This window comes from Gobius niger (assembly GCF_951799975.1).
Source record: "Gobius niger genome assembly, chromosome: 14".
In the NCBI taxonomy this organism is placed as follows: domain Eukaryota; kingdom Metazoa; phylum Chordata; class Actinopteri; order Gobiiformes; family Gobiidae; genus Gobius; species Gobius niger.
Genome location: NC_136865.1, coordinates 27,346,066 through 27,371,775, shown reverse-complemented (window position 1 = coordinate 27,371,775; position 25,710 = coordinate 27,346,066). Strand labels below are relative to the sequence as shown.

General features: G+C 42.3%; 1 protein-coding gene across 1 annotated transcript in view; it reads right to left on the bottom strand.

Annotated features, from left to right (window-relative positions):
• Positions 1-105: 105 nt before the first annotated feature.
• Positions 106-25,710, bottom strand: part of dbpa (D site albumin promoter binding protein a) — a 48,165-nt gene continuing 22,560 nt past the window's right edge. The window contains exons 4-5 of the mRNA XM_079571004.1: positions 3,379-3,641; positions 106-338 (exon numbers count right to left, since the gene is read on the bottom strand). Coding sequence (XP_079427130.1) covers positions 123-338; positions 3,379-3,641 — 479 coding nt within the window. The 3' untranslated portion in view covers positions 106-122. The remainder of the gene's footprint in view (positions 339-3,378; positions 3,642-25,710) is intronic.

Below are 25,710 nucleotides of genomic sequence, written 5' to 3'. Positions count from 1 at the left end.
GTGAGTGGGTTCTGCTTGTACCCTTAAAACTTTTCTATCCGAAAGACGGCAAAAAAAAAAACAACTTCAGAGATTAGGCTCCGCCAAGACGTCGCTCGCTTTTCCTTTCCCCGCTTCCCTCCTCACAAGTCTCCGTGGCGAGTTTCGTATTTGTTGAGGATGTTCCGACAGCGGCCGAGCTCCTTGCGCATGTCGGCCACCTCCTGGCGCAGCGCCGCGTTCTCCCGCTCCAAAAAGGCGGCGCGCACCGAGATCTGGTTCTCCTTCAGCCGCCGCGCGTCCCGGGACCTCTTGGCCGCCTCGTTGTTCTTGACGCGTCGACTCCAGTATTTATCGTCCTGCGAGGTGGGTGGGGGGTGTGGGGAGGGAGGAGGGATGGGGACAGAGAGAGGAAGAAACAAAACAAAACAAAATCAGAGATGAGAGAGGGAGAAAGCTCAATAACAACTGTACACTGACGTTTGTAAAGCAGCACGGAAGCTTTGGCAACTTTAAAGGCAACATATGTAAAGATTATTGTAAAGATTTCATAAACGTCCATCCATCCATCCATCCGTCCATCCATCCATTTCTGCTCCTTTTGACGTGAAGGAGCCGATCGAGCTTTGCCCCGACTCAGCTCCCTCTTCACCACGACAGACCGATACAGCGACCACATGACTGCAGACGCCGCACCGATCCGTCTGTCGATCTCACGCTCCATCCGTCCCTCACTCGTGAACAAGATCCCAAGATGCTTGAACTCCTCCACTTGAGGCAAGGACTCCCCACCGACCTGAACTGTTTGGTCTAGCGTTAGGGGACTATCTCACCGGAGGAGATTTGTTGCAGAGACATTGCGCAATGTCTCTGCAACTCGGATGGATTGCACGCAAACATAGGGCCTATCTCACCGGCCTGGAGACTAGGTGGAGACGAGAGTTTCCGCTCGATGTCTTCGAGCCCTGGAGATAAGGCAAGTCTCCGGGTAGTTTTGGTGAAAACTTGTTCGATTTCAGCAGAGTCTGCAGGGAGACTTTTTCAAGACTCCATGCAGTTTTTGTCACGTCCATACAATGTCTCCGAGACCTGTTGGATAGTCAAATCGGTTCGCTTTCACCGAGACTAGCTTGAGACTCACCTCATTTCTAGGGGTCGTCTCCGTGACCAGTGGCAACTCGGTGAGATAGGCCTTTAAGTGTTCACATCTAACCTAAGGTTTGTAGCACATTGCCAGTAACTCTCCATCATTAAGTCAGTGTCTGCAACGGAATCGGTAGTGGAAGGACAGTCTGACTGTCCAGGATGAAGCCCATTGTTTTGGATAATTACTTCAAAAAACCCAATAAGATGGAAGACCTCAGTGATTGAGCAAGATACTGTTGCTTCTTGCGAAAACGATAATTCAGTGACACATCAGTGTTACATCTGAATGTGTCACATGTGGGGTTAACCAGGTGGTCATGACATCTTGCTAACACTTGCAGTTGCGAAAGCTTACATTAAAATAGCACACATTCACAGCCAAAATAGACACACGGTGTATCAGTTTAAAAGGGTTCAGCGTTTGAATAGATAAACATTTGATACGCTTCTGTGATTGAGAAACACACACTTTAAATCCCTGCATTTCAGTCTTTTCCTGACCTGACTGCTTGATGTTTAGCGAGTGCAAACGTGAAACACAAGCTAAAAGGCAGTTTCACTCCGACATAATGAGATGAAAGATTGATGCACTGACAGGTTTCCCATTGGGGACTTTAGCAAACAATTATTGTCCAAACGTGACTAATTCTCTCTTTGACAACGCACAACGAAATGATCATTGAGTATTAAGCAAATGAGTTTCTCCCCGTCGACGCTGCTTTTATCAAACCCATAAATCCCGGTCCCGCTCGTGTGTTGGCGGGATATTACGCTACGCCGGATGATTGCTCTAAAGAGGAGTTCAGATGATTTATAAAGGTGCCGGGCTCATCTCTCCTCGTGTTGCCGTGGCCTCGGGAGCTGCAGCTGCTCTCACGCAGAGGCCTTTATATCTGAACAGGGTGCAGCGAACAGACGGCACTGGCAGAAAAGAGATATCCAACACAGGGGTTTATTATGGTTGCTATTGAGCGGCATGTGTCGATTTCAGCGATGTTGTCTGTTTTATTTGAAAGTGATGTTAGTTTGAGGAGGAACGAGGGTTTGAGTGTCGCAAACAATATGTGCCCAAAGAATATGATCACCTGACGACCTGAACATTCTAAATGACCAGTTTTCTCGTTAGATTTCTTCTTATATCGTTTTCACACATGGATCAGAGTCCAGATCTTAACGCAATTGAGAATCTTTGGGATGTGCTGGACAAGGCTTTGCGCTGTGGTCACACTCTCCCGTCATCAGTACAAGATCTTGGTGAAGCATGATTGCAACACTGGATCTCTTGACGTGGCAGACACTTCTTGAAACAATGAAACAGCGAATTTGTGCTGTAATCAAAGCTAAGGGTGCTACAACAAAAATATTAGAGCATGTGACCTTTTTTTTGGGCTACTTTTGTTTTGGTCAGCAGCAGGCCCATGCACAGGGGGGTTGGGTCGGATGGGAGGGGCCAGAGGGGGTTGAGTCCCTGCCCCTTTTGCTCCGTGCCCCTGAAGTGCCCTTGTCCATCCATATTTATTTGTATTATATTTTCTTTAAAGCTTTGCCATGGTCCTCATCATTGATTTTGTTTTTGTACATATAATAAAATAAAAATGTGTATACAAATATGTTTGTTATTGTTATCCAATTGCCTTGACTATTTTTGTTGTATCCATACCAATAAATATATGAAACAGAATAATAATAGCAGTTGGCTTTCCCCAAATCTATTTTTTTCGCTCCTATACAGCTCCTTTTACTTTTGTATAAAATAAATAAATAAAGTGCCCTTTTGATTGTTGAGCCCCTGCCCCTCTGTCGCTCTCTGCACGGCCCTGTGTGCAGTGTATGTAGACCACTAGCTTGTGCTTAATATAAAAACATATTAAGCTGGAGTGAAATGTGGGCGCACTCAATATCTGAAATAAACACGAGATGTTACAATAAGTGTATATTGTGTCCATGGGGAGTAATTAAACAATGATATCCTTGATTTTGTTCATTGTTCATTGTCAAATTACATGTTATTATGTAAAAGTCATAGAAGATGAATTGAAATGCTCAGATGATGAATGAGTTGTTAAAGGTTGGGCATTGAACCCTGTTTTCATGAAGCCTTTGGCGTTAATATTATGTCCTGAGTTACTACTACCCAACTACCCAAATTACTACTAAGCGTCAGAGTCACTTTATCTGTTTTCAACCCTTTTAAACTGATACACCCTTTAAGTTAAAGATCACCAGGCTGAAGCAGTGCATGATGGGACTTACCTTCTGCTCGTTGGGCACCAGCATCTTCCGGGCCTTTTTGATCATGGGCTGCGGTTTGAGCTCCTCGTCGGAGAAGCGGTGTCTCCGCGGGTCAAAGGCGTCCTGCCCGGGGACACTGGACAGGGCGAGGTCCGCCGGGTCCGGGTCAAAGTTCACCATGATGTCCGAGCTTCCGTTGGTGCCCGCGGGGGTGCCAGGGGGGCCCGCCGGCCCGGGGGGGCAGGTGGTGGAGGGAGACTGGTCCTGTGGCACCGACTGGCCTCCTGGAAAACCCAAACATAAACAAAGGAACCAAGCGTGAGATTGATTCTTTCTTTCTTTATTTTCTTATCTTTCTTTTCTGCTCTTTTTGTAGGTGAATATGTTTGAGCCTGAAGCCACTCACTTTCATATAAATGCATTTTCACTTTTGACCACAAGGAGTCGCCAGTGTCCGACATTTTCCCACATCCGTCACGTGAGTCGGGTTCATTTGAGCGGATTAAAGCAGGCTCCTCTGTTTCTACAAGGACTTTGTTTCACAGTCCACTTTAGCGGTGAAAATAAAGGTCTGTGTGGACGCTCGGGGACATCTGTGAAACAAAATGAAATCCTCTATTGGGGAGGAATGTCATCAGCGTGGGCGCCATGGTCGGCTGTGAAAGCATGAAGGCTCTGATGCGAGGAGGATACAGTCATGATGATACTGTCCTGTGCATCTGGTCCTAGGTTCATCTGACAGTGGAGAAATGTGCACACATGACTGAGTACATTACTCCACACGTATCCCTGACACGCTTTCTTTCATGAATGCAAATGTTCAATTACCCAGTACATACAGCACGTCCAGAAAGAGACATTATTCTGGAATTCTAGTGTTTAAAATTGACCAGAGATGTACAACAGAAGAACATAGCTGATGCATAGAATCTTATGTCCTATGTCCAAAACTAGAGATGCACCGATCCAGCTTTTTTGCTTCAAATACTGATACTGGGGATTTGTGTATCTGCCGATATCCGATATTAACCGATACCAATAAAGTCTGATCTTGTAGCTCTTGTAAATGAGATGTTGCATATCAATCATATCTACTAATAAATTACACTTTATCATATCACAAATAGCCTATGTTAGATCAGTTTTTCTTTAACCAATATAAATACTTGGGACTCAAGTAGTGGCCAATTTTATTTTATTAAGTGATCCAGCCTTGATTAGCGCTAGCTTAGCATACTGTTGCTAGCCGCGGCATCAAAAATAGACTGAATTCTCCAGGTTTTGCCCTTCAAAATGAGACACAGCATGCCCATATTCACTTAGATTTAGTCGGTAAAAGTTGTAGTTTTAAAATGGTCAGAGCCAAAACACCTGGTATCGGTTCAGTATCGGATGTACCTGATATCCTATTTTTTCAAGTATCGGCTGCGATATCCGATACCAGTATCTAATCAATGCCTCCCTATCTAAAACTAAACCACCTTTTGTTTTGTAATTGTGGGCTCCGGAGGCCTCCCCCACGGAATATTTCCTAAAATTGCCATAATTGCAGTATTTTCGAGTAAGTGTTTGAATCATAGATTAGTGTATTTATATTTCACAAAATCATCTTTCATGGCTGGTTCTTTCCCCCGGGTGTGACATTAATATTCAAGAAAAGAAATGGATGATTTGTTTAAAACTTCATGCAGTGAATTTCCAGTAAACCCGCGTCCTCCTAAAATATCCACGAGTGAGTAAAAGAGAGCGCAAATATTGAGTTCACCTTTGTTACAGTGACGAAGGTTAGAACTCGTTCTGCTCCACAGCTGGGACAGATAATGAGGTATGTCCCTAAAGCAAAACGGACGGACCCAGCTGCAAGAAGTCACTGGGTTTATTCCAAAAACCTCCTCCAGTGGAGTCCTGACGTCTCCACCGGAGATTTAGAGCTCGTTTTCAGGAGCAGGAGATGCATTTTTCTTTGATCGAAACACCTGGACTGTACTTTTACTTCTAGTATGAGATCACGGTCTGTCGAACAAATCCCCTCCACGACAACGTATATTGAAGAAGTGAACAAAGGAACCAGATACTTTGGAGTAATTTCATTGAGTTATAGCTTCACAAGTACTAGCCTTAATGAAGAATATAGTGATAACTGTTAAAATATAGTAGTAAACCATAACAAGACCACCATGCATTGTTTTGAAGTGTTCTTCTAAGATATGGTACTTTTTACTTCTGCTTGAGTAATATTATAATGAAGTATGTGTAAAAATAGTTATTTGTTCCGCAGTGAGTAAGTCTTCAAGCGGCAAAAGCTTCATGTGACACATACAGTATATGTAGTTTGTGTATATTCTTCAGAGTAATATTTTTTGTATATATTTCTTGGCATTTCCTTTGGAGATACGAGGATTTTTACATCGTTTCAGGCTTTGTTTCTCATCATTTATGTCACGTAAAGTAAGTAATGTAAAGGCGCAGAGAGCAGAGCGGGTCGTCTCGTGATCGGTGGGTCGGCGGTTCAAATCCCTTGGGCAAGACACCTCACCCACCTGGCCTCCAGTGTCTGCATATTGGTGTGTGAATGGGTGACTGGTTCCTTGAAGTAAAGTTCTTTGAGTGCCTAAAGCAGGTAGAAAGGCACTATATAAATGAATTAAAATTTAAAGTTACTCTTACTTGAGTAAATATTTTCGCTACTCTACCCGACCTCTGACTAACTTGGAAATCTCTGTGATATTTATCCACTATTTTTACTCATTTTATTGTTTTTATCTGTTTTATTTCTATTCATGGTTTTACATAATCTATATTGTTTTATGTAGGTTAGAGAGCTCTCCATAGAACCAGTAAAAACTATGCACTCTTTAAGGAGCTATACCTGATTTAACTTCTAGCAATGGAATGAAATGTATTTTGTCTTCCTTTTGGAAATTGTGAACTCAAATCTTTGAGGGGAAAACAGCGTGATCAAATGATGAAACATTTGTCAATCAATTTTATGAACTTTCAGGCTATTTTTCTAGCATTTTTGTGAAAGTGACCCTGAAAAGTGACCCTGCAAGTTGTGAAATGTGCCAATAAACTTGTCCCTGTAAAGAATTCGGATGCTACAAAGATATTAGGAAAGTTATGAATGAGTTTGAACCACAACTAACATTTTAATTTACTGGCTTCCACTTTCATTGTTTGCAATAAAAAATCAGGTATAGGGCCTCTAAAGGGGCTAGATGCAAGTTTGCCATTTTATACTCACTACTGCCACCTCAGGTCATACGTGTAACTGCACCTTCTATATTAAGCTTGTGCATGACGGCACTTCAGACCCGAATGAACACCTTTTTGAGTGACAGTTCATGATTTTAGAGGCAGTTGTGGTGAACAGGTCTGGGCTCATTCTACATTAGGACATGGCTGGAACATGTAGAGGGAGGAAAATACATAATTTTAACATTTTTAAACTCTGTATAGTCCCTTTAAGGTGAAAGATCAAGCTTTAGCTTCATCGTTTTTCTCTACTTGGAAAACATTGAAGCTCAAAAATCCTATGTTTTCATTTAGTCAATTTCGAAAACAACAGAGAGTCACACGGCTATAACACTAGACATGCATCAATTCCCAAAGCAAATACACATTTTCTCTTTTGTCTATAGAGCTATGATGGGATGGAACGTCTTGCCACTAAACCTGGTTTAAATAGAAACACAAATCTGTTTTCAAAGAACGACTGAAGAACTATATTGGTGTTGATTATCTTTGAGGATGCAGAATGAAGTCATGTTTACATTGGACTTGTGTTTTTGTATATGGATGCTTTTAACAAGGACCCCAGGAAGACTAGCTGGCTGTAAGGCTCAGCTAATGGGGATCCTAATAATAAACTAAACTAATAAACGAATCCTTTAATGATTTTACTTCCTCTTTAGTGTTTTTTTTTTTAAATTTTATGTGCTTTTTATCCAGAGTTTAACCATCTGAGCCCCTGCTCCCCCGCACACTGACCACCAGGTGTCAGCGCGGAGCCAGCCAAAGCCACAAAGGGCATCGAGTTCATGTCAGGCTGGATCTGGAGTGTGAAGCATCAAACCTTTTAACCCTTTTGTGGCATCAGATATAAAAAAAATAAAAAGAGAACTGGTCACAACAAACGGCATCTATTTACGAAAGAAGCGGCGGTTTCACATGACAGCAGCAGACAAGGCGCCCCTTTGTGACATAAGGGAGATTTACAGAGATATTAATAAGGTTATTCCAGGTTTCAGGAGTTGATCATGCGGACAGTGATTGTGGAGAGAGAGAGAGAGAAGGAGACACAGCTTGCAGCCTCCATCTGCACTGGAAAAAAGAAAAGGCAACAAAATGCATGTTTTTTTTTTTTGGTTTAAAGAAAAGCTTCCCGTTTTCAGAGCGATGGTGGGTTGGAGAGAGTGAGATTGGAGCTGCTGGGGCTCTGGGCGATGTGCCACGGATTAAAAATAACCACGGAGCTGCAAACTGGTAAACTGTGCAGCCGACTGGAGCAGGCAAGAGCGGGGAGAATTCGAGAGGACAAATTAATGGATGCAATTTAGTCGATACGTGAAAGGATAAATACGTGTTAGAAAGATTATCGACATTTTAAATTAAGGTCTTAAATGTCATTAGCCGTTTTTACTTAGTGCGTTTGTAGATATGGTCCCAAACACAAACACAACTGCAGATTTTGTGGAAATTTCATGTTAATTTTGCGCAAATGTGTGTTTGTGGCATTACATGTATTATGTCAGTGCATTAAGGAGAGACAATGCAGGTGAATAGGGAGAAACATTATAATTTTGATGAATCGATTTGAAACTTTTGCTGTAGATTACTGATATGAAGCTTCAGCGCAAATTCAACCTGGAAGTTGTATCTGCAGGCTTCATTCATCGCCTCATCAACGGCAACCTTCACTAATCGCCCAATCACGGCCCCAGCACAAGCCACACCTTTGCGTCAGCCAATCGTCGCCCAGGATCCCATTCTTTAGCTCCCCTGTCAATCACTCGGCTGTTTCCCAGCTGTGCTGCGCCCCTCCTCAGCCCCTCCTCCGCCTGGCCTCTCCTCAGGCTCTGCTCATCGGGTTGACCGGCTGCGCTGGGTCTGGTTCTAACACCACCAGAGTCCGGGCTCCGGGGGAAGATTCTGGCCATCATCCATCAACGCCATGTGTTCCAAATAATTACTGCATCTTATCTTCCACCGGCACCTGAGCCCCAATCATGATTCATGTTCAATAAACTTTCTAATGCAGTCTGTCTCTGAGAGTCTTTTCAGGCTGAAATATACATATGCGGAAAACTACATTGCTAGTTTTTGGTCATTTTATGTTATTATTAAAAAAAAAATGTAAGCATAAAATGACCAAACTTCATCTGAATAATGTATAAAGCAGGGTTTAAATTGATAGTTTCATTTTGTTTTTTCAGGGGAGATATTGAATCCTAAGTATTTATAAAGCTGGTTTAGCCCAAACTCGTTTCATGATCTCACTATCCTTCCCATACATCTGAATTGTTTAAGCTAATTGATTATAAGCATGTTTCACGCCGTGCACAGCAGTGCTTAAAGGGACTATACAGAGTTTAATGTCCTAATATGTAGAATGAACCCAGACCTGTTCACCACAACTGCCTCTAAAATCCTGCACTGTCACTCAAAAAGGTGTTAATTCAGGTCTGATGTGCCGTCATGCACAAGCTCAATATAGAGACTGCAGCTACACGTAAGTCCTGAGGTGGCAGTAGTGAGTATCTAGCATCTAGCCCCTTTAAGTAAAGCAATAAATTGCGCTGATTTCAATTCTACTTCGATCTTCTTTCACTCAATAAACAATTAGGTGAAGACCATGCACCAAGGTCTGTTTTTTGCTTTGTTTATAATATACCCTCAGGGTTTAAAAATCTGTAAAAAATCAAATTTGCCTTGTTTTATGATTTGCCTGATTTGCTGATTGATTTACTTGTGTATCATTTTGAGAAAACGAAGGTTGTTGTTTTTTACTCTGACATTAAAACTAAGACAATGAAGTTAATCAATGTTTTAACCTGCCGTGTCTCGCCGTAAATCTGACTTGCTGCTGCCTGCACAAACGGATTTCAAGTGCATCTCTCAATGGAAGCTTGACAACCTTCTCAAAGCGCTGCCTCGTATTATTTATTCATTCACTCATTGTAGCCACCGCTGCCCTGGGATAGACTCACGGAATCCGCGCTGCACTTCTAACACTGTGCCCCCTTTAAAAAATGAATAATAAACTGTTCTATGATTGAATCCAGACCATGGCCTTTTCTTTAATTCACTCTTCCACAGCCTAAATCTCACTTTGATGAATGCGCTGCTGCAAAAACCCCAAATCCTCACCTCCACCCCCTCGCTTTAACGCTTTAAAGTGCTCCTGCTCCGTATACGTGACCTTTATCTGCTTCTATAGACTCCGATGCCCGAGTGCGGAGAGGGATGAGCTGGCAGCCTCAGCGCGAAGCCTGATCCCGGGTAAATCCTCCTCCAATAACAACCATTCGGGGCCAGATTTTGAACTCGCGCCAAAAACTCTTTATCCCTCGCTCTATCTGTCTCTCCCTCGCTCATTTCCTGTCTCTGAGCTGGACTGGGTCAGATGTGAAAAGGTCCACAGAACGCCGAGCACGTTTATGTTCATTTAAGTCGTATTACGTTTCTCTTCCCTGCGTCACCGGGTGGTATCAGGGTCCGGAACTACGTAGAAAACGTCGATCTTTTGAGGCTAACGGAGCTCTAGTGTGAGATGAACCAGGAGTACCAGGGTTTGTGCCAACATGGAGGCGCTAAATGGTGTTATTTAAAGGTTCCTGGCTTAATAATTACATTGCTTGACTATTTTTTAAGTTAAGTTAGTCAAAAATACAAAAAAAACATATGATCCAGTATGCATTCAGCTGCAGGTTTGGCTGAAACAAGCAGCTGATGATCAAACACTGAAGAGGCACCAAGAATCCCCCACACCTGCAGCACAGTGGAGGCAAACGAGGAGGTATACGGGCAAGACTCTAGCTAAGCCACACAAGCCCTGCTATTGCGTTTTTATATTCACTGAGTCCTGGCTCAGCTCTAAGGCGGAGTTTCAAGGTGAGAAGAGCCAGGGGAGAGGGAGGAGGACAAAGATGAGCAGAGGGAGAAGAGAAAGGAAGAGGTGGAGCTGACCAGTGCAGGACACCACGCTCTGAAACAGGGAGCTGTTTCAGAGGAGGACTGAAGGCAGTACATCGGTTCGTTGTACATTTGTATAATGACAAATAAAGGACTTACTTACTTAAAGGAACAGGCCACCGTTTTTCCATCCTGAGATATGTTCTTACCTGAGCTTAGACGAGTTGATGCGTACCTGTCTGGTCTTTACGGTTGCGCTCAGTCACGCAAAAAGACCAAAGATGATGTTAGCATTTAGCCTTTCCTCTATGGGGCCAAACGGGGGTGAAGTTAGAAGAAGCTCCAAGTATCCAAGTACAGTCGGTACACATGTCGATTTTCGGACAAAAGGGGAACTATATTGTAAATCTTTAGGAGTGAAGATATTACTGCACAGACGTCGAAGTGCTCCTAAGGTATTATTACGCTTAACAATATAGTTCCCCTTTTTATCAGCTTCGAAAATCGACATGTTTCATTTTGTATAACTTTACTTGGATCGTGTACCCCAGTTTGGCTGCATAGAGGAGAGGAGGAGGGGCTAAATGCTAACAACATCTTTGGTATGTTTGCATGACTGAGGGGACGCGTAAAGACCAAACAGGTACACATCAACTCGTCTAAGGCAAGAACATATCTCAGCATTTAAAAGCGGTGGCCTGTTCCTTTAAATTGAATACATATATTTGCTCAAAAGTTGCCCATTTTACCCCATTTGCTTTTGAATATTAATATTAAAATCCCACTCATTCCTCTGTTTGATGCTACTGGTATGAGTTCAACACCTTTGGCATCTTTTGCTTCTCAACCAATCACCAAGAATTCTACTGATACTGTATTAATGTGCTCTCTCCCCTCCCACAGCTGTTTGCAGTGAATCGACTCCAAATCTTTGAGAAACGTCTCCCATATTCATCTGGAGCAGCGGCACGTCCCAAACTCCCGGTAAAAGCAGAAGCAGCCGCAGTCAAAGCTGGAGCCTACACATTTCGCGAGACCTCAGATGTATTTTTATTCCCTCAACGTTGTGTTTTCATCATATTCCCAAACAGTGACTAACGCGCGGGTGCAGAGGTGGTTCGGGCCCGCAGCAGCGCGACCACGTGACCACCGCGCTTCCTCCACTTCTTTCACTAATGCTTTGTTTGATGTAAAACCATCCCTTCACCTGATCCTCCTCCGCAGCCCGGCGCTCGCGGGGCCGGGGGGGGGCGCAGGTATTTCAGGACGAGCCGGGATATGAGCAATGAAGAGGTCTGAGCGGTCAAACGGAGAGCAAGCCTACTCACTACACGCCGCTTAAATACCAGCGCACAGCTAGGATGGAGCGGATTTTAGCCAACGCTGAAATCTGCTTTTGTATCATAAAAAGGGCTGGGCCGTTAAAGTGACAGTCTGTAAGTTTACATGTTTGACATATTAAATAAATTGCGTATAATTGGCCACCCGGGTCTGCAATTTAACACAACACATTTCTATTGTCCCTCCCTTTGCTGATTTCAGGAACTAATCAGAATCCCCGGGCTATCGCCTTGACCAATGAGGCGAGCTTTCCCGTGAACCGGTCTGTCGGGTCCAATCAGGAGGGGCGGGGGAGGAGCTTGATCATTTCTTTATGAACGTTTACTCTTCTCATTTGGCAAACTAGGAGTGGCTTTCTGGTCCAATCAGGAGGGGGGGGAGGGAACTTGATTGTTTTCTTTCAAATTTCACTCTCTCCTCACTTTGCAATCTTACAGACTATCACTTTAAATGATACAGTATTGTATTGGGGAAAAAAGTACAAATAAAAGTATCAAAAGCAGACACTTTATTGGTTTTATTTGGCCGGGACAGTGCATGTTGATGAACATACATGGGTCTCATGCATGTAAACACACCACGCCGGATTGTAGCCTCAAACACACTCGCATTCATCCTGATCTGCCTGTTTTTCGTGGTAGAGGAAACCGGAGTACCCGGAGGAAACCTAGGCAGACATGGGGGAAGAACATGCGAACTCCACACAGAAAGGCCCCGTCGGGTGGGAATCGAACCCAGGACCTTCTAGCTGTGAAGTATGAGCGCTAACCACTGTGCCACTAGCTTTGATGCATGTCAATCCAGGGAGAGCCTTAAAGGAAGTTACTTGGTTGTTTCAGCTTAAATAAATGATACAAATTCTCATTAATGTTCTGTTTTATGGCTCGAGATGGCAAATATTTTAGTATAGTTATCGTAAAAAGTATCGTTCAGGTATTGGTATCCCAAAAAAATGTGACAGACCCAGCACTAATCATGAAGACATGACCATCAGCAGAGAAAACCTACAAGAAACCCTAAAACAATTGATCATGGAGCCCCCTAGAGGTCATCGTGATGGAAAGTAAAGGTACTACAGGAAATGTATGAAGCATGAACCATTACTGTGTGGCTGCATGAAAAATGTAAGTATGTTCAGGATCCATAAGCTCATTTTGAACTTGTACAAGAAAGGAATTGTCTTTGCAACTTCGTCAAATCGATCGTTTTTGAGTTGTGAGTTGTAATTCTATGTCTATTCCTCACAAACCTTGGCCTGCTACTTTGTGCCAGTGGTGGGTACATTAGCCGACCACTACCTAGCGATGCCTTTGCTGATTCACTTTGTCACCATTTCACCTGCTTATCTTCAGATGACAATGACAAATGACAAAGTATTTACCGAAAACGACGCTGAAAACGATTGGAGACGATGGGGTTGCGCTCCTCCATCAGTTCGCATCAGTCTCTCCGCACAAACACTTTTTGCAGAGCCTGTGTTTTCATCTGTTTTTGTCGTGGGAGTTCGTCGAGCGTTAAACTCGGAGCCGTGAGTCAGATCATGTTAATGTGACGCCGGCGTTCAGACAATAAGCGCTGCCGGTTTCGTGTGAGGTGCTTCGATGACAAAGTGTTGGCCTATTCTTTCACCATTACACCATCAATTACGGCCGTCTTTCAGTTTTGTCTTTGTTTTCTGGTTCCGTTTCTGAAAAATGTCGGAGATAACGACTTTGAGAGGTTGTTTTCCTGTGGAGAGTTTGTGAGACCATCTCGGATAGATCAGTAATTAAAGAGTTAGTATTGAAGAATCACTGACAACATGTTAAACAGCTTCGCGTGGGATGTTAATGGTTCACCGGTGGAAACTTCAGTGCAGGGTTGCCAGGTATCAGCCCAGAGATATAGGAAATAACAGCCAAATCGTGCAGGCAGATAGCGAGGCTGGAATGATCAATGTAGGGCAGCTCGATTATTGAAAAAATAATACTCACGATTATTTACATATATTATGTCTGTGCATTAAGAGCATTAAGGAGAGACACTGCAGGTGAATAGGGAAAAACATACAAATTTTGATAAATCGATTAGAAACTTTTGCTGTAGATTACTGATATGAAGCTTCAGCGCAAATTCAACCTGGAAGTTGTACCTGCAGCCTTCATTCATCGCCTCATCAACGGCAACCTTCACTAATCGCCCAATCACGGCCCAAGTGCAAGCCACACCTTCGCGTCAGCCAATCATTGCCCAGGATCCCCTTCTTAAGCTCCCCTGTCAATCACTCGGCTGTTTCCCAGCTGTGCTGCGCCCCTCCTCAGCCCCTCCTCCGCCTGGCCTCTCCTCAGGCTCTGCTCATCACGTCAACCAGAAGCGCTGGGTCTCGTTCTAACTCCACCAGAGTCCGGGCTCCGGGGGAAGATTCTGGCCATCATCGATCAACGCCATGTATTCCAAATTATTGCAATCTTCCACCGGCACCTGAGCCCCAATCATGATTCACGTTCAATAAAGTCTGTCTGTCTCTGAGAGTCTTTCAGGCTGAAATATACATATGCGGAAAACTATATTGCTAGTTTTTTTGTCATTTTATGGTATTATAAAAAATAATGGATAGAGCAGGGTTTAAATTGATGGTTTTATTTTGTAGAAAAATATTTTTCAAAGATTTTTCAGGAGGGATTTTGAATCCTAAGTATTTTTAAAGAAGGATACCAGTTTTTTCCTGTCAAAAATAAATACCTAGAAAAAAGTTAAACAAACTGACCTAAACTGAAGACGAGAGTTTGGATCAGGTCACTATTTTAACTTAACTATATCAACTTAAAGGCACTAGAGGGACTTTAAAAAATTTAAAATCATGTACTTTCCCCCCCCTACATGTTCTAGCCATGTCCTAATGTTCAGAAAAAGATGTTAATTCGAAGTGCCGTCATGCACAAGTTAAAGTAGAAACTGCAGTAACGCACAAGACCTGAGGTGGCAGTAGCGAGTCTAAAAATGTAAACTTCCATCTCTAGTCCCTTTAACATTAGCCAGGATCTAAAAACACCACCTTTATGAACATAGGAGTTTTCCTGCTCAAAGTAATGTCTCTGGTTGTGAAGTGACTATCGGAGATTTCGGTTTAAGCTACGAAATAACCAAGAAACTAGAGCTCCCTCATCAACTGAAACGCACACCTTCGCCGCGGACACTTGGGATTTAAGTGGCTTGTTTTCACCGATTGGCAGTTATTGTCTGCTCTTATTTACATTTTCTCCTCACGCAAACCTTTCATCCCATTCCCGCGCGTGCAATAAGCCGAAGTTTAACGACGCACTGGAGAGAATCGCATTTGCAGTCGGGATAATTAAGTCCACAGCGCCACTCAATATACTGTACTGCGCTATATAGGCACACGGTGGAAAAAAAGAAAGAAAACGAGATTGAATTCCTTTACCACTACTGCCGCTGTAAACAAACTGCAGCTCGGACGCGGGGCACAGAGTCCACTGTAAACTCGTATTGCAATTATAATTTCAGGAGAGGTCAGTGGCAGGACAAGGATGACAATGAGTTCAGGGAAAAGCATGAACGGCGGGGAGAGCTTGCTGCTGCTGTAGGTGCCTCAGGCTGATATTCTGCCTCAAAATCTGGAGATGGGCCCGGAAAACAAAAGACGGAAATCCCTACAAGGGCAGAGATAACGTCTACAAATAAACACAGCACCGATGTTTCTCCATGTGGTTAATAATGAGATTTGTAGCTCATTTTCTGACTTAAAATGCATATGACACGTTACACACATTTTTGCTAAAACATAATTAACACAATTATATTTAAGATTTTGCTAAAATTGTACCCAGTTTTCTTTAGCTTGACCTTTTTTGTGATGTTTATAATTTCACTTCCTTATTGGACACAGACGGCATCTCTAGAATCACCCATACATGGTCATGTTTGAAAACAGTTAAGGGGGAAAACAATTTTCTCTTATTATTCAAAAACTACTTTATGCTGAATCATGAATATAGTTTTCTACTAAATAAACATGCACAAAGACATGGTGAGGAGCAAAGTGGTTCAACAGCCCATAAATGCATAAAAAATGGAGAATGCTAACAAAATGCTACATGCTAGCATCATGCTAATGCTAAGCTACGACTGCCTTTTTTTCTTCGCTTCTACTGAGCAATCTCAGTGAATATATACGGATCCAATTTAGACTTGACATTGTCAATTGACAAATGGCAAATGGCAAAGATCCTGTTTTCCCCCTTGACGAGGTCACGCCCCCTTTGTAGATAGAGGCAAACAATTTTACACTGTTGCCGTGCCAACCATGTTATGTCAAAGAGACCCCAAACTTTCCAGTCTTGTACTGAACATTTTGAAGGTTATTGCTGAAGGACTTTTTAAGGTGTTATTCCTGTCTGATTTAATGAGGCGAAATTGAAATGTTTTCACTTTTAAATGGCTTATTCAAAGACTAAAGAATATATTCAAAATCCCCTTGAGAAAACCTTTCTAATTAATACAGTATAACAAAATGAAACCATAAATGTAAACCTGGCTCTATTCATTATTTAGATGATTTCTCCATAGATTCACATGGGAATTACATTGTCGATTCAAATCACCTTTTCTCACAAAGCACTTACCTCCCATCGCAGTGACTATATCTCAAACTAGCTAGATGTAGAAAGATAGTTTTAAAGGGACTGGTTGGTATATATTTCCAAACCTGATTAATTTTGCTTTGAACCCCAGAATCAAGACGAAATTTGACTTTCTTTTTTTCTTTACAGATTTTTTCTCCTCGCCTGTTTGAGCAATGCCGTTACATCTCATGAGGTTGTGCTTCCAAAAGAAACTGGAGGGAGCAGTTTCTTTTTAATTACGGCTCTAATCAGTTTGTTCCACAGAGAAGAGACTCCCCGCGGCACTCGCTGGAGACGGAAGTTCACTCGTCTGGAGAATTCAAAGCCGGATCCCATCATAATTAAAAAATCACTTACACGGAATTCGGAGGAACCTTCAGCATCATGAAACCATTTGAAATTAGCGTTTTGGGGAAATAGTGCGATCCTAGAAAAGACCCTAGAAACGACCCTAGAAACGACCCTAGAAACGATACTAGAAACAACCCTAGAAACGATACTAGAAAAGATCCTAGAAACGATCCCAGAAACAATCCCAGAAACGATTCTAGAAACGATACTAGAAACGATCCCAGAAACAATCCCAGAAACGATTCTAGAAACGATACTAGAAAAGATCCTAGAAACGATCCCAGAAACAATCCCAGAAACGATTCTAGAAACGATCCTAGAAACGACCCTAGAAACGATACTAGAAACTATCCAAGAAACGATTCTAGAAACGATCCTAGAAACGACCCTAGAAACGATACTAGAAACTATCCAAGAAACGATCCTAGAAACGATTAACGATCCCAGAAACGATCCCAGAAACGACCCTAGAAACGATCCCAGAAACGATCCTAGAAACGATCCTAGGAACGATCCTAGAAACGATCCTAGAAACGACCCTAGAAACGATCCAAGTAACGATCCTATAAAAGATTCTAGAAACGATACTAGAAACGATACTAGAAACGATCCCAGAAATGATCCTAGAAAAGATCCTGGAAACGATCCTAGAAAAGATCCAAGAAACGTTAAGTTTCTGAAGTTAAAGGAGATTGCATGAATGAAGTTAAATTCTTCTCTATGTAGTAAAATTGTGAAATACAAGGTGAACATTTTTTGAAAAATTTGGGAAATAAGTAGAAACATTTTGGGAAAAAGTGAAAAAATTGGTTAAAAAAATTAAAAATGTGGGGAAAACAATGGAAACACTGAAAAGTTTGGTGGTTAAAGTGGACAAAAAAAAAGAAAGGGGGAAAAATGTGTGGGAAAAACTGGTTGAAAATGGGGGGAAATGTATAATCTAATATCTGCCCTTTAGTAGTCAAAGGAAGTTTAATTTTATATTTTTAACATTTAATAAATTAAATGGAAGGAAGAGGAATAAATGAACATGAATCTGTTTTATGGTTCCATATGACAAATATTTTAGTATAGGTATCGTTCAGGTATCGGTATCGAAAACCAAGTATCTTTAAAGTACTTGTATCGAGAAAAAAAAGCAACAGTACACAGCCCTACTTCGAAACATCTCCTTGAAGCACAAACTTTGGCGAGTAGCGTTTCAGTAGCGCGGTCCAGTAGCACGTATCGAGTGAACGCCGCCGCGGAATTACAATCTGGGTGCTAATCTCGGCGTTAGCCAGCGCCGCCGTAATCGTCTGGACTCTTTCATTTCCGCTCTGGTGTTTATTTCTGTGGAAGCGCGGCAGAGGGCCCTGCCTACAGCTGTTTGTGTACGCTCTTCACAAACATCACATGGAAACCCGATCCGTGGCAGGAATGCGATATAGGACCAGAGTTACATAAAGGGCTCCCTCCTCCCTCAATGTAAACACGCCGAGACGGGACGCGCCTGACCCTGGACTGTGTACTGTACCATTGTTCCACATGAGAGGCGGCTGAGTGGAAGGAAATCTGCAGACGAGTTATGTAGTAGTAAGTTGAGGCATGGAGTATTTCACAACAAATTGACATGTGACTTTTTACATTCTGAAGTTTTACGAAATTGACTTTACAACTCGCACTACAAGATTTTGGTAGTTGATTCATGCGTCATCTATAGCCTAAAGATGATGCTTGAATCCACTATTTACTTTACTATTTACTTAGAATATGCACATTTACCCTTGATTTGAGTGGCTAAGTAAGATAATCTGCCAAAGGAACAAGTATTTTTACACATATAAGAGGAAAGAGTATCTTAAAGCAGTACTAAGTAACTTTAATAAATCCTTTTTGTAGTCCCTCTGGGGGTACTACAAGAGTTAATGGCATGCTTGGGGGGTCTTTCATCTCCCCCTGGTGTCTCTGGCCAGAAAACCACAATTGCAACTTCGCTGCCTATGGGTCGGAGGCCCCAATACACACTAATGGAATCATGAAGAAGAAGCTAACAGGCTAACAGGCAAAGCTAACTGCCTTTTCTGTCAGAAAATTTACTCTCACGGACAATTAATGAGTAAAAAAACGCAACATGCTACGACACCTGCAGTGGCGCTTATGGCCTCTAGGGGCATGAGTTACTTAGTACTGCTTTAAGTTAAGTGATGCTTTATTAATTGGCTCTATGCATTTTACCCATCCTCAGAAACCTGTAGGAGCAGTGAGCAGCAGCGTAGGCCGGCGCTCGGTGACCCATCTCCAGATGCGGAGCCAGGCTGATGGCCAGAAACACCTGGCCGGAGGATTAACCTATTGTACAGGGAGAACATGCAAGGAGACATTGCTAAACATGAGCGCTAACCCCTTGTCTTTTGCTTTCATGAGCTAAAGAAAAAGTACATAAAAAGTGTTTCCAGTAGTGTATACGTATGGTTTTAATCGAGTGAAACTGATTTACATTGTTGCCATTTGAATTCATGCGTCTCGTGCAGGATTTCCATGAAAATGCTTTTTTCTTTCAATGGTTTTCAGCAGCCTTTCAGATCTAGCATTGTCTCCTACTGATTATTTCTGCACATGACTCATGTTTCTGCCCATTGTGTGTGTTTTGTGTTGTGTGAGGCACTTTGGCCAAGGTGGTATGATAATACTGTATGAGGCACCACAGGAGCAGGTCATGTGCGCCTCTTTTTCTGTACATTATTCACAGCGACATTGACAGGCACTTAACACTCACACATGTGCACAGAGACGGAACAGAGCAGGAGGCACATGCTCTGTCGCATGACGCAGCAGAACCATAGTGACAATAAATCAGACAATGAATGAAGTGGGACGCCAAAATGATGCTTTTCTGTCTTAAATGTGTCGAAATGAGATAAATCTGGACCAAAACGGTTCTGGAATGTAACTGAATGAGAAAAATCATGACTATTACTGAACTTTTATGCATTTTTAAGTTGCAAGGCAAATCCCATTTAGGTGGAAGATCAGTGGAAAAAGGAAGAAATTACATAAATCTACATGATTCAAGAGATTAAATCTAAAGCTTTGTCTTAGACACAAGATACAACCTCTTATTGCCGATGAAAGAAGTACATTTTGTCTTAATTCAGATGCTTTTGTATCATTTCAAGTGAGTAAAAGCGAATTTGTCTGCTTTCCAGTGGGATTTCTGCTCATTCCATCGGCATCAACGTCTTTATCTCCTCTTAGTTTTGTTCAAACCGACTCCAATTTAACACAAAGAACTTTTATTCAAGCGCTTTTAAGTCATTTATCTCATTTAAGACGGTCATTTTTTCCAGTGAGTGGAAGGGCCACGGTCAAGGAGGAGGTTGATAATGTCAACAACGTGTTATGTCACCGCAACCAGACCCCCCCCCCACACACACACCTCCCACCCCCCAGGCTCTGTCGCTTTGTGTCCAGACAGTCAGCAATTTTACTCATTTATTTGTCCACAATAAAATGACTCACCTCCTTTCAGTAGGACAAGTAATCTTCCCATAATAACCTTTCTGTGTTGTTGTAGACATCTGGCTGCATTGGTGAGCAAAGTACTCAGTGAACTCATGGACGGCAGGGGTTATAGGTGAAATCCCTGTCAGTTTTGTCAGTTTTCGTAGTTTATCTTATATCACCTAGTTGCCTAATGTCATTAATGTGTTTAATCATTGTAGTTTTCTGCATCTTTACCACAAAGAACATTATTAGTCCTGCAGCTCCTCATTGGTCACATTCACTCGCATGCGTCAACCTAGTGAAAAACTAGCAAAAAAACGAAAGATTACATAGATATTATTTTATTTTTTTGCTTTTTTAGGTGACTCTTTACAACTGGACTTTTCACTGGGGACAGAAGATAACGAGTGGAAGCTGCTGTGAAGTTTTAAAGAGGCTACGAGCAGTAAATGGGTTGTAATAGTAACAATAATAACAAGTGTGCAATAGCCCTAATGAGCTGCCACTGGTGCAATGTTTCAGTAGTTTTATTTCAAGCTGTAAATTTGTCTATGCATGTCATCAATGGTACTACACAAGTTGAGAAACTGCTGTATTTTGGAGCAATCAGCCATATCGGTTTCCTATTGATCGGCGCACATTCAGTTAAAGTCTCCATCTGGACTTGTGGAGTGGGTTTCATCATATTCCCCATGGCTCGTCTTGGTGTAACCTTACAGTAAAACGCTGGCCAGTCTGGATGTGAAGTGGTGAATGACTTCCAGCCCAAAGAGGAACATGGTTTAACCCCCCCCCCCCCCCCCCCCCCCCCACACACACACACACACACACACACGCTCCCTGGGCGCTACAGCTGTCCCACTGCTCAGGTTTCACAAACACTCTCCACAAACTCCTCCACTGTACGCGTTTAATTACTCCGCACAGGGCACTGCAAAGGTCACATGGCGTTAAATCCCCAAACGCTGATGTCACTGACGGAATGACTGAGTTCAGCTTTTAATTACGAGAGGCCGCGCTGTACGAGTGTCTGATAAACCACAAAGGACGCGTGTCACTGTCGGCGCAGGTCAGTGTGCCTGGACAAGTGACATTGAGGCTTTTAACATTCTTAGGGTAGACTATAGTGATTTTTCTTTTCATTTTTAAATTTGAATTGTCTTTGCGAGGTTTTAACAGTGGCTCAAGGGTCAGGAGTCTTCCTGGAGCTCCCTCTACAGGCTGTAGCGGGAATGACTACATGCCAGACCACAGCACACCGTGTCACAGCACTTCAAAGGCTTCTCTCAAGCCGTGCAGGGCTTTAAACACATGTTTTATACATTTTTCATAAATAAATAGGTCACTGTTAGCAGAGAGAGAGCATATATAGCTCTTTTTCGCAGGTTAATAGTGAGTCGGCGACTGATAGGAGTTTATCTGCTCCAACTGAAGCATGAGCCCTGAGGTTTCTCTTTTCCTGCTGCTCCTCTCGTCCCTCCCAACACAGTTAAAGGAACAGGTCACCATTTGAGATATGTTCTTGCCTGAGCTTAGACGAGTTGATGCGTACCTGTCTGGTCCAAAGATGCTGTTAGCATTTGACCTCTCCCAACATATTCCTATAGCTCCAAACAGAGGTGGAGTTGGAAGCTACCACGCTCTTCCATGGGCACAAAGACCAGACAGGTACACATCAACTCGTCTAAGCTCAGGTAAGAACATATGTCAGGATGGAAAAACAGTGGCCTGTTCCTTTAATAGCTCTCCCTGTCTGTCACAGGCCAGAGTCCCATCTGTGCCTCCGCAGGATGGTTAAAAGCCTGTGTTTTCCTCGGAGTGCGTTCTCTCATAGAAAATAAAAGAGGCGACTTTACTGGTGCGTTGGTCTTAAGCATAAAAACAAACTTTCAGTTCCGTGAACGGGATTAGTAACTCCGTGGCGCCCTGATGGCCACACTTCGAGCGCAGACTGGCTCAGAACCGACTCCGTGCCGGATTATGGGCTTTAAAAATGTGGAGGACAGTTCAGTATTTTACTTATGATGATCAATAGTATTACCAGTACATTTTTGTGTTCGATACTGGTACTTTAATGATACTTCATTTACGATACCACTGCCTGAACAATACCTGAAATATTCATCATCTAGAACCAGAAAACAGAACAAGATAGATAGATAGATAGATAGATAGATAGATAGATAGATAGATAGATAGATAGATAGATAGATAGATAGATAGATAGATAGATAGATAGATAGATAGATAGATAGATACAGGCAGTGCTGGATGCTACTGTTTACCCGTTTATTTGCCACAAACTCGATCTATCTCCCATTCACTGCAGAAGTCTAGACATTTGTAACACAAACTGCCGCGGAAATCAATAATAAATCAACAAAAGACAAAGCACTGGCTCAAGTCCACGTTCACTTAAAGTGGAGACATTTCCTGCCTCGGGAAACGGGTCGGCCATAGTCGGAGGAAAAGGGATATGAAATTATAGCTTTTATTGAGTTAACTTAGTAAATGTGAGTTTGGACCACAACTAACAACATCTCCACTAATGTCTTTTAATTTGTTCAATATGAGAAAGTGTTTATGCTGCACGAATCCATGCTTTTGCTTTTGTCGCTATTGTTTTTTTTTGTGAACTGAATCTCTCGCCGGAAACCTCTGAAGTCGAGCATGAACGTGTCAAATATTTCATGCAAACTGGAGAAAGCGGTCGCCTCCTGAGCGCTTTTGTAGAGCAGTGTTACTCCAGGACACAAACACATGAGATCAGCGTGTGCGTAAACGGGTCCAATCTGTGAGCCGCACACATTTTCCGTCTAAAAAAGAGCCTGAGATTAAATATTGGTTTAAATCCGGTGCACTCTCTCCTCTCTCCGGTGTCTTCTTCTGGTCTGTTTATCCCCCCCCACCCCCTCCCACTTTCCCTCCCTCCCCCCTCCCTCCCGCCCTCTGATTCGCTGCGTGTCTCCGGTGCAGCAGCGGCACGTGACGCGGGCGCTGCACATGTGCGAACGCGTGAGGCGCAGACAAACACTGTCGCGAGCCCTGATCTGTGAGTGAGCGAGTTATGGAGGGAGGGAGGGGGGGGGAGGGAGGAGAGGGGACAGAGTGCAGAGTCAGAGAAGGCCTTAACCCTCTCCTCACTGGGATTAGCTCAATGTCAAAGCAACACTTCTGCTTTTAAAGAGACAGGAGGGAGAGCGGTTTATGCAGAGAGCGGAGAGGCGAATGTCAGGCTTTTCCGAGGCCATTTTAGCGCACGGATACGGCGCACTGCAAAAAGTCACCCAGCAGGGTTTACACAGGCGGATGCAGGTCACATGTAATGCTTTTGAATGCCCAGATACGACACTTTAATGCCACAAAAACAGAATCAAACTGGGCATATTTCATTCCTTTAGATTTGCAAACATCAAACAGAGGAAAGACAATTGGACAACCTTACAGCAAAAAAACATTTCATCCCAAACTGCAGCTGAGCATGTTTTAGACCATCACTTTTGGTGTTTTCGATGAACTTATACAGTAAAACATTTTGAGCAATATCATTATTTTCCAACAAATGCAGATTTAATGCCAGTTTTTGACATCCAAGGCCTGGATTTTGGCACAATTAATATATTGACTTTTAATGCTCAGAGGAAACCCTGTCTAGTACAAAGTGACATTTTACTTAATAAGTGCATTTGTCCTCGATTTGAAAAGCTGATTTCAAGAAATCTGTCCATGAGGCAAGTTCTGACACTTAAATTAAGTCAATCTTGTTTCAAATAACTTGTGGTTCGAGTTACTGAAATCAAGAGCAACTGACTTATTTAAAGATTACTTTTTGTATAGTATTTTCAAAGCCATGAACACAAAAAAAATATCTGAGCATATTTCATTTGCAAATCGTTAGCCACATAGCATAATTGCCTAACTCATTTTTGTTTTTGGAAAAGAGGTAAAAAGACATTTTATAGGAAACACATTGTTTTTCTCTTATCGCCATTTTAACAATACAAAATGAATTATGCTATGTGGATAACGAAATGTTAAAGTGCATATGACAGGTTTTAATACTTAAGGAAATATGACTTATTTAGATGGATCACATCTGTTAGAAGTAATTATAATGTTATTCATTGAAGCAGCGATTTAAAGGCAGAAAAATAAAGTCTTATTTTAACTTCTGAACTACAAACAGGAAGTGACATAGACAGAGGTAAAGCTCCACAGCTGTTTAACTCATTTCCCATTGACATAACATGGTTGGCACGGCAACAGTTTGGTTTGCCTCTGTCTATGTCACTTCCTGTCAGTGTCCAATAAGGAAGTGAAACTATAAACATCTCAAAAATGGTCACATGTAAGAAAGCTGGGCACTTTTTTTTCTTTTTCTAAATCTTAAATATAATTGTGTTAAAATGTTTCTAACGTGTCATATAGACTTTAACATCAAACAGTGAAATGTGTTTGTGAAGGTTCTCGTTCATCCAGAGAGTATCCTTAGTATAAAAGATGAAATCATCGAATCAAACAGAGAAATGTCAACAATGTCAGCCTAATAATCTTTTGAATGTGTTTTGTAACATAGTATTTATATTTGACGGGTGTAGACGGTAAAGACAGTCGAGCAATGTCATTATTTCCAACACATTTTTTTTAATCTAATGCCAGTTTGAATCCAATACTTATGAAAGCGGACTTTTCCACACTTTTACTTTGCTCCTGTATCACAAACAAAGTGAGCACTTCTTCCAACACTGTTCTAATAATAGATTTTTTTTTCATTTAGTGCAATGTGTGACTCCCAAAAATCTGCCGCCGAGTAATTCAGCACAGACAGGTTCGTCTTCTTGCCCAAGGACCCAACTTTTGTTTTTACGATGTTTTTACACTTGTGCGGGAGGTTTGAACCAGCGTCTCGTTGTTTCAGACGTCATTATTAATGGACACGTCCTGCCTCCTGGAGCTGCGTCCCTCACAGAGCTTTCCATTCAGACGTACGCGCCTCATTTACACATGTGCAAATCCCACAGGCTTTAGGTGAACCTTCTCAGTCTAGACTCTGGTGTTTAAACAGAGATTTCAACCACAAAATGTCTGTGTGAGGAGACTTAAGAGATTAATCAGTTATTTAACAGTGGACATTTGCTCACACATTATACATATTATTACATCCTGAAAAATATCACAGAATAAACTAATCACAATAAAATAAAGGAAGTGAAGAGCAGCAATGTTTCCATCAGTTTGTCCCACAGCAGTATAGAGCTAAAATACTAAAGGGCCTCACCGGAGAGAGTTGTGGAGACATTGCAGAGACTGTCGTGACTGGCTGTCTCTCCATCATCTCCGCAACATCTTGGCAACTCAGCCTGATACCAGCCTAGACACTAGCTGGAGACTAGTCACAAAGATGTCTCTGAGACGTCCC